Source organism: Diaphorina citri, unplaced genomic scaffold, assembly GCF_000475195.1.
Source record: "Diaphorina citri unplaced genomic scaffold, Diaci psyllid genome assembly version 1.1 scaffold2205, whole genome shotgun sequence".
Classification (NCBI taxonomy): domain Eukaryota; kingdom Metazoa; phylum Arthropoda; class Insecta; order Hemiptera; family Psyllidae; genus Diaphorina; species Diaphorina citri.
Genome location: NW_007379630.1, coordinates 13,983 through 23,959, shown reverse-complemented (window position 1 = coordinate 23,959; position 9,977 = coordinate 13,983). Strand labels below are relative to the sequence as shown.

Sequence of the window (9,977 nt, the reverse complement as noted above, 5' to 3'; positions counted from 1 at the left end):
CAAACCCGCGACTTAGCGCTTACAAGGTAGGCGAACGTTCTCAAAAAGAAGTCCCGACACGACCTCTAATGGCCCAATAAGGAGGTCGAAATCTACTGATCTAAGGCCCCTTCCTGTGTTGTACATTATTATCAAATTTGATCAAAATCGGACAAGATGTGAGAGAATTGCGGCGAAACAAACAGATAATTTTAATCGAAAATTTTAGAATTAAAACGCCGCGCAGTGAGTCGAAACTGGTTCGACATTCAACAAGTAAGTAACATGAAGTTACCTCTTGATAAAATCCGCCCCGGGCGGGAATCGAACCCACGGCCTAGCGCTTACAAGGCAGACGCACTACCAACTAAGCTAACTAGGCTGGCGGGAAATTCTAAAAAGAAAATACAATAATTAGACCTTGACCTTGGTTTATGGCTGATGAAAATGAGATCGTGATATGTTTTATGATGTCTAAGAATAAGAACTAGGAAGTATGTAAATAAAAATAAACACTGTTTTGTTATCTAAATTTTAATAACAAATAATTTATTTCTTTTTTTTTTAATTTAGTATTCAAACACCATATGGTTCCAAATTGACTAGAAACGAAATGCACAAAAACAGCTATCAAATCCGCCGCGCAAGTTAAAGCTGAAAACCTTTGATACCATCCTCAATTAGAGTTCTTTGGTTAAGTTTAAAAAGGTTGAAAAAAAAGCGAACGGCGAATTTTTTGGTATAGTAAAATAGTGGTTGTTAAAGCTATGAACGCAATTTTTTTAAATGCAAGATTTACTATGAAAGTTCGACTTTATTAACACTGACTGAGATTATAACCAAATGGTTGGCGCGAGCCGATAATCTTTTCTCCTCTATTGAAATAAACTTGCTTTTAGAGGTCCTAAAAGAACGATAACTCAAACAGAATATAATATTCTTTTTCTATACTCTTCAGTTGTGTCCACACATAGTCGACACCGTCGATCGATGTCGACTGAAACTCTATACTGCCTCGGCAACATAGATTTACCTCGTCGATCGACGGCGTCGACTGTGTGTGGACGAGGCTTTATAACAAATCATCTACCCTCTAACAAACACAAATTAGGCTTTTGGGTAACCAAAATATTCAACAAAATGTATACAAAATAATATAAATACATAGCATGCCATTGCATTGGTTGAGATCACTTGGCTGTCAGGGCCGGGGCTAGATGGACCCAAAGAAGTCAGACAGGCCCTGTTCTCTCCTCCAATGAGCGAGTCTCTCGTTATACCAGGTCTGAAATCAGAAGGGTAATTTAGTAGTTCAGCAAAGTATCCAAATGATAGGAAGGAAAGAAGGAAGTATGTTACAATAGCCTATTCACACTATACGTATTTTTCTTCGTCCAAAGTTACAATTTTTCCGAATTTTCGGTCTGACGGACCTAGGTCTCTCAGACGGTCTGACGGACCTAGGTCTCTCAGACGGTCTGACGGACCTAGGTCTCTCAGACGGTCTGACGGACCTAGGTCTCAAGCTTTTACCGCCACGTTCCGCTCTGAGCGTGAGTGTTAGTCGTTACTTTTCTCACCTTGACTTCTTTATCGTCCACTCCCATTTCCGCGGCCAGGATTTCCAGATCCGTAGCGTGGAGGGTTTTAGCCCGGGAGAATTGACTTTCCAGTGACGCCTCTTGGTCTGGGGTGAGGCGAGGATTGAAACTGACGGGTTTCTGAGTGTGCTGAATGGGGACTGGGGTATTCATTGTGGTAGCTGAAACAAACAGATGGGGTGAGGCGAGGATTGAAACTGAGGGGTTTCTGAGTGTGCTGAATGGGGACTGGGGTATTCATTGTGGTAGCTGAAACAAACAGATGGGGTGAGGCGAGGATTGAAACTGAGGGGTTTCTGAGTGTGCTGAATGGGGACTGGGGTATTCATTGTGGTAGCTGAAACAAACAGATGGGGTGAGGCGAGGATTGAAACTGAGGGGTTTCTGAGTGTGCTGAATGGGGACTGGGGTATTCATTGTGGTAGCTGAAACAAACAGATGGGGTGAGGCGAGGATTGAAACTGAGGGGTTTCTGAGTGTGCTGAATGGGGACTGGGGTATTCATTGTGGTAGCTGAAACAAACAGATGGGGTGAGGCGAGGATTGAAACTGAGGGGTTTCTGAGTGTGCTGAATGGGGACTGGGGTATTCATTGTGGTAGCTGAAACAAACAGATGGGGTGAGGCGAGGATTGAAACTGAGGGGTTTCTGAGTGTGCTGAATGGGGACTGGGGTATTCATTGTGGTAGCTGAAACAAACAGATGGGGTGAGGCGAGGATTGAAACTGAGGGGTTTCTGAGTGTGCTGAATGGGGACTGGGGTATTCATTGTGGTAGCTGAAACAAACAGATGGGGTGAGGCGAGGATTGAAACTGAGGGGTTTCTGAGTGTGCTGAATGGGGACTGGGGTATTCATTGTGGTAGCTGAAACAAACAGATGGGGTGAGGCGAGGATTGAAACTGAGGGGTTTCTGAGTGTGCTGAATGGGGACTGGGGTATTCATTGTGGTAGCTGAAACAAACAGATGGGGTGAGGCGAGGATTGAAACTGAGGGGTTTCTGAGTGTGCTGAATGGGGACTGGGGTATTCATTGTGGTAGCTGAAACAAACAGATGGGGTGAGGCGAGGATTGAAACTGAGGGGTTTCTGAGTGTGCTGAATGGGGACTGGGGTATTCATTGTGGTAGCTGAAACAAACAGATGGGGTGAGGCGAGGATTAAAACTGAGGGGTTTCTGTGTGTGCTGAATGGGGACTGGGGTATTCACTGTGGTAGCTGAAACAAACAGATGGGGTAAGGCGAGGATTGAAACTGACGGGTTTCTGTGTGTGCTGAATGGGGACTGGGGTATTCATTGTGGTAGCTGAAACAAACAGATGGGGTAAGGCGAGGATTGAAACTGACGGGTTTCTGAGTGTGCTGAATGGGGACTGGGGTATTCATTGTGGTAGCTGAAACAAACAGATGGGGTAAGGCGAGGATTGGAAGGCGAGGTTTTCTGTGTGTGCTGAATGGGGACTGGGGTATTCATTGTGGTAGCTGAAACAAACAGATGGGGTAAGGCGAGGATTGAAACTACTAGCTGAATTCCGTCGCTTCGCTCCGGAATCCCGCTAGTTCATCCCGAGGCATGGCCAAACTTGTGGAAAAGGCATGGCCGAACTTGTGGAAAATAAAAAATACGTTCGCGCTGCGCGCTCCCTATTAGCTGCATAGTTACAAACTAAAAACATAAACGAAACTCAAATATTAGGCGAGCGAGGAAAAGTTTTCTCTCCCGCAGTCTCTGCACTCTGCGTATTTCTTAAGGAGATTTTAGCGATCAAAAATTGATCATATCTCAGGATCGGTTTAGAATTTCGCAAAAACCTTTCTTATTGCACACTAGACCATAAAAGGAATATTCCTACCAAATTTCAATTTCTAGGTGTTGTGGGGTTCTCGAGATAGAGCGATCAGTGTGTGAACTATGAAATGTGAACTGTGAATGGATCTTGTTCTTATAATATAAGATTTCGCAAAAACCTTTCTTATTGCACACCTAGACCATAAAAGGAATATTCCTACCAAATATAAGATCAATTTCTAGGTGTTGTGGGGTTCTCGAGATAGAGCGATCAGTGTGTGAACTATGAAATGTGAACTGTGAATGGATCTTGTTCTTATAATATAAGATTCATTTATCAATGAAATATCCATATGTACTGATTGATTTATTTATTTTAGTACCTATGCAGTGTTCACCAGCCCAGAGTTAGCTTGGGGGGTAGTGCGTCTGCCCTATAAAATATAAAGGGTTCGCTGGTTCTATTCTCGCCCGGGACGGACTCTATCCTAAACAGATAATAAGATTTGGTCTCGGAACGGCTGGCTTTCTCCTATCCTGTCTTCTTCGCTTCGATTTCGGGACGATAAGACACCCGTTGTTACAGTTCTCTTCATCTCCATAAAACCTCTTTATTAAACGCTTCTTTTTTTTCCTTTCTTTATCCTACTAAGATTTATTTTCATCTGAAAAGTTCCTACCATATTTATCATATCCAGGTATGGCAATTTCTAGTGCCAGAGCACCTACCAATTAAGGGGAAACAGTACTTCTATCAACCAACATTCAATGTACCTTAATTATACTCGTAGGTTTGGCACAGTAGGTAGGTCTCGGTATATCGTCATGGGTTCTATCTTCCCCATACCTAACATCTAAGGTTGCACCTATATTTTTTCTACTCCTATTATTTATCAATGTTATCATAGAATACTCACACATCGTAAATAATTCGTCTCTCACAATACAAAGAGGTGTTAGTCACATTTTTAAAATTTTACAGGAGAACGAAAACGAACTTTTTTATGGCAGCCTAGTTATAGCTTGGTTGGTAACTTGGTAGCGCGTCTGCCTTGTTAGCGCTAGGCCGCGGGTTCGATTCCCGCCCGATTCGAATTTTATCCTGAAGGGATAATGTTCGCTATCTTGCTCCTATCCTGTCTTCGTTCTATCTTCGATTTCGGGACGATAAGACCTTAGCATCAGTTACAAACCTCTTTTAAAATAAAAACTTTTTTATGTCATAAGAACATGCTTACGTCAGTTTTGAAAATGAACTATAACTCAGGATTGAGTAGCATACAAGGACTCTTTTAAAGGAATAAAATGTGTGGCTTACGCCCTTTTGTGTTCAGAGGGACGAATTATCTGACTGAATGGCAATTCTCCAATATTCTTTGTTTTCTGTAAGCTGTAAGACTATAAGTCTCTTACAGTAAGTTTTATTCTACCTATGTACCTATACAAGACTTGCATACCTACTTATATTGAGTATATAATGTTCATATATGCATATTAAAATAATGCATACATATGAACATGGCGAAAAAATCGGTACCTACAGTCCGCATTTTTCCATGTGTTGTCTTGATATTAAAAAAGTTTTCAATTGGTAAACAGGAGGGCGTGGGTTCAATCCCAGCCGAGGTATGGAATTTTATCCTCATATAATTTGAGAGTTTGACCACAATAATAGTAGTAGCCTACTGCTGGAGTAAAGGGACTTTTCAATCCTATGCGAGCAGTATAACCCATTATATCCCCAGGTGTCCATATGGACACGCTGGAAGAGGTGTTTTCTAGCTCTGCGCATGCGCGCCGCTGTTATGCCACGTGACTTTTTATCTTCCCTGATGATCAAGAAACACTAGTACAACATTTTTTGCTGATCCAAGTCATTCTCATTCCACTTGGTGACGATTTACAGAGCTCATCAATTTCTGGATCAATATTTTCGCAGAAAGCATGGAGGTGGACGTAGAGTAAGTTTAATTTTATCTTTGTTTTTTTGTTTAGGTCTTTAATTTTTTAATAATATGTAATAAACTAAATAAGTAATTATTAGTATTTTTCCATTTTGTGATAAATTATTTCATTTTGAAGTTATAGTGCTCCAAAGTTGCGAGTGTCCACATGGACACCTGGGGCACCTAGCGTGTATTTTTGGACCGCTTGAAAGTATTGAATTGAACTATTGTTTTGTGCGTGCAACATATTTATTTGTTTATCATGTTTGGGATGTCTTTGAGACAAATTTTTGCTTCGTGGATACATTCTTTTTTTTTTCAATTTTTTTTTTTTTTTTTTTTTAAATTTTTTAAAAAAAAAAAAAAAAAAAAAAAAAAAAAAAAAAAAAAATCTAAGCCAAGGGGTTCCAACTTTTCAGAGTATCTCTATCTCTCTCCGCCTACTCTAAGTTCTAAAGTTCTAACTTTTAAGCATCTCCCTCTCCCTCTCTCTCTCTCTCTCTGTGGGTAATGGGTATGTGAAAATCAGTGACACGAACACAGAACCTTACAGAAACATTTGAACTTTTGCAAAACTTATATCCAGTTCACAAATATTTTCATGCTCCCCTAATTCCTTCTTCGATTTCTCTCCCTCCTTTATATCATGGGTACCTTTTGTTTTAGCTATTGGTATTTAATCTTGGTTTTATGTAGTTAGGGAAATTGAGAAAAAACAAATTAAAACATGATTTGATGTAACTTTTGAGAGGAGCTCACCTCTAATATAAGTTAGAAATTAGCTTAGGAGGTGAAATATTGTAATTATTTTTATGTAAAATAAAGTACCTAAATCAATCAATCAATCAATCAAAAAAATCAAAATCTCTCTCTCTCTCTCTCTCTCTCGCTCTCCTCCCTCTGCTCTCTAATTCTTCTTCTTCTTCCTCTTATTATTGTTCTTCTTCCTCTTCTCTCTCTCCCCTCCTCTCCCTCTCCTCTCTAATTCTTTTTCTTTTTCCTCCTCCTCTCTCTCTCTCTCGCTCTCCCTCTCCTCTCTAATTCTTCTTCTTCTTTCTGTTTCTTCTTTTAAGTTAGAAATTAGCTTAGGAGGTGAAATATTGTAATAATTTCTATGTAAAATAAAGTACCTAAATCAATCAATCAATCAATCAATCATCCCTATTCTCTCTCTCTCCCCCCCTCCTTTATATCATCTCTCTCTCTCTCTCTCTCTCTCTCTCTCTTTCTCCCTCCCTCTCTCTCTTATTCCCAATTCCTACACAAATAATGTTGGCATTCCCGGGATTAAAGTTCTCGGTCCCATTTCTGACAATGTGCAGAGAAAGAGATTTGTCCCTCCTCTCCTCTCATTATATTCTTCTCCGTCTTCGTCTCTTTCTTATTCCTCCACCTTTCGTTCTCTCCCCTTCTTCTCTCTCTTTAACGCCTCTTCTTCTTCTCCCTTCTCTTCATCTCTCTTCTTCTTCGTCTTCTTCTTCTCCCTTCTCTTCATCTCTCTTCCTCTTCCTCTTCTTCTTCTTCTTCAAGATGTTTTTGTTTTTTTTTTTTTTTTTTTTTTTTTTTTTTTTTTTTTTTTTTAATAGAGCATTTTTTTCACCCCCGCCCAAGGTACAACAATACCACAAACATAATACGCGAATGTACATGGCTACACAAACAGAATACTCGTAGGTACATACATAACTACATCAGCATTAAACAAACATAAATACAAAAACATGAAACATAGAAATGTGATCCCGTGTGTGGGGAAAATGATGGAAATGTGGGGTGGAAATGAAATGAAGAAGGAAGAGAGAGAGAGAGAGAGAGAGAGAGAGAGAGAGATAGTTCTGAAGTACTTTTTACCTCTCTAAAAAAGTACTTCAGAACGAAAATCCCTAGCTTTCCTGGGACTCTAACTCACGTCCTCTTGTTTACCAAGCCAGTGTCTTGACCACTACCCATCACCATTGAGGCAGAAATGAACAGGAAAAGAAGGAGGAGGAGAAGAAGAACAAGAGAGAGAAATATATAGGGACAGAAGGGGAAGGAGGGAGAGAAGGAGAGGTAGGTCATGAGATGGGGGAGGAGGATTAATGTAATGTCATAAAGGGAACCTCCCTAACGGAGGGATTCCAAACAAAAATCAGGATTTCAACTAACAACCACCCAAGCATTTTGTATATCCCTTCCCATCCACCCTTTTTCTAACCCTCCCTATTCTCCCCTCTCTTCTACCCCTCCCCCAATCCTTTTCCCGTTATTTTCTCTCCCTCCCTCCAAAACTTGCATCCATCCCTCCCACCCAGAGAGGGGGGGGGAGAGAGAGAGAGAGGGATAACTCTCTCCCTCTCCTTTCCTGAGGGAGGCGGACACGACATGTTGGGATGTCCCCAACATAGAAAACTACTTTTCATAAATTATCATAAAAACCCTCGCTCTCTCTCTCTCTCTCTCCCTCTCTCACTGCACATCCTTCTTCCCCCTCTCTCTCTTTTTTCCTCTCTCTCTCTCTTTTTTCCTCTCTCTCTCTCTTTTTTCCTCTCTCTCTCTCTTTTTTCCTCTCTCTCTCTCTTTTCCTCTCTCTCTCTTTTCCTCTCTCTCTCTCTCACTACATCCTTTCTTTCCTTTCTCTCTCACAGACTTCATAGTCTATTTCTCTTTCCCATTTCTGGCCCTCTGAAGTGAAAAGGACCGTCTTGCATTTGTGGCGTTCCCATTTCTGACCCTGTGTAGTCAAAGGTCAAAGGGACCGATCCCATTTCTGACAATGTGCAGAGAAAGAGATTTGTCCCATTTCTGTATTTCTGGCCCTCTGAAGTGAAAAGGACCGTCTTGCATTTGTGGCGTTCCCATTTCTGACCCTGTGTAGTCAAAGGTCAAAGGGATCCGTCCCATTTCTGGCATCCCCATTTTTGACCCTGCGTACTCAAAAGGATTAGTCTTGTATGTATTTCTGGACTTTCTGATGACATCCCCATTTCTGACCCTATGCAGTGAAAGGAATTCGTCTTGCATTTTTCATTCTGTTCGATTTCATCTTGACCTCTATCTGGTGATTGATTAATTCCAGAGAGGAGATGCACGCAACATGCTAAATAATTGAAGATCCGTCTCTGTACTCGATGGAAATTTTCTTCTCTCTTTTTATTTTTCCAGGTTGTTTCCTTTCTATTACCTACATCAAGTTTGGGGACCTTAATGAGAAAGTATTGGAATGGGTTCAATAATAAAATTATTAATATTTTATATATTTTTTATTATTTTTTAAAGGAAAAATGAGGAAAAAGTGGAAATATGTAATTCTGCTTTAGAGGAAAATACTGATCTCGTGTAAACACCCCTGGCGGATTTTTAGTTTGGTTGTCACCAAACTAAAAATCCGCCATAGCAGAAAGTGGTGCGATGTTCAGACCAGATTTTTTTCATCAGGTCTTCCAATATCCTGTGGCTATGGCTAATTATATCTGGACACAGTATACTCTCAGTAATAATTATGTATAACTCTACTGCTAATGTAGTTCTTCTACTGCAATGTTCAGAGGGACGAATTATCTGACTGAATGGCAATTCTCCAATATTCTTTGTTTTCTGTAAGCTGTAAGACTATAAGTCTCTTACAGTAAGTTTTATTCTACCTATGTACCTATACAAGACTTGCATACCTACTTATATTGAGTATATAATGTTCATATATGCATATTAAAATAATGCATACATATGAACATGGCGAAAAAATCGGTACCTACAGTCCGCATTTTTCCATGTGTTGTCTTGATATTAAAAAAGTTTTCAATGGCAAATTGTCTCTAATTTTTTGCACTCGAGTGTGCCTATAACGAAGAGCATTCAGTTGGATAATCTGTTCTCAATTGGATAAGACGTTGTAAAGGACAAATTAATCAGCATATTGCAGATAACAGTAAAGAGACCAAGTATTCTAGAGATGGCTTGGTGAATTATTTTTAAACCGTTTTTATTGCAGATAACAGTAGATAAAGAGACCAAGTATTCTAGAGATGACTTGGTGAATTATTTTTAGACCGTTTTTATAATCCCGTTTTCGCGCCAATAAATGGAACAATATCAGTACTAAGGTGGGGGGGGGGTTGAATATTACCATGTTCTCTAAAAGGAATCCTTAGTAGTTCATAAGTGAAGTTGTAAAAGTTCATTTTTCATGTCCATAATTTAAAATATTTCCATATATGCATATTTTTTCCGACGAAAATATGTAACAGATTACCTACAGGAGAAACCTGTTCCGAGAACGAACCTTATCTGTTCAAGATAAAATCCGCCTCGTGCGGGAATCGAACCCGCAACCTAGCGCTTACCAGGCTGGTACTCCACCGAATGCACCTGTACAGACGCATTTTGTGTTGATATTCCAGAGTTTTGCTGTCCATTTAGGTACGTCCCCAATATCGCAATATGTACGCACTATGTTTGCGTCTATAAATAAACTGACGAGTCACAATAAATTCATTTCTATGTGGAAATGTTTTTGGCATAAACTACACACAGATACGGTTTTATAATGACTTCAGAGTTCTTTTCTTCTTCTTCTTCTTCTTCTTCTTCTTCTTCTTCTTTTTCTTTTTCTTTCTCCTCTCTCTCTCTCTCTCTCTCTCTCTCTCTCTCTCTCTCCCTCTCTCTCTCTCTCTCTCTCTCTCTC

The 9,977-nt window shown here is 40.1% G+C and overlaps 1 protein-coding gene across 1 annotated transcript in view; it reads right to left on the bottom strand.

The window, feature by feature from the left end:
* Nucleotides 1-497: 497 nt before the first annotated feature.
* Nucleotides 498-9,977, bottom strand: part of LOC103518483 (homeodomain-only protein-like) — a 21,890-nt gene continuing 12,410 nt past the window's right edge. Inside the window, exons 2-3 of the mRNA XM_008483550.3 lie at nt 1,560-1,741; nt 498-1,264 (exon numbers count right to left, since the gene is read on the bottom strand). Coding sequence (XP_008481772.1) covers nt 1,193-1,264; nt 1,560-1,733 — 246 coding nt within the window. The 5' untranslated portion in view covers nt 1,734-1,741 and the 3' untranslated portion in view covers nt 498-1,192. The remainder of the gene's footprint in view (nt 1,265-1,559; nt 1,742-9,977) is intronic.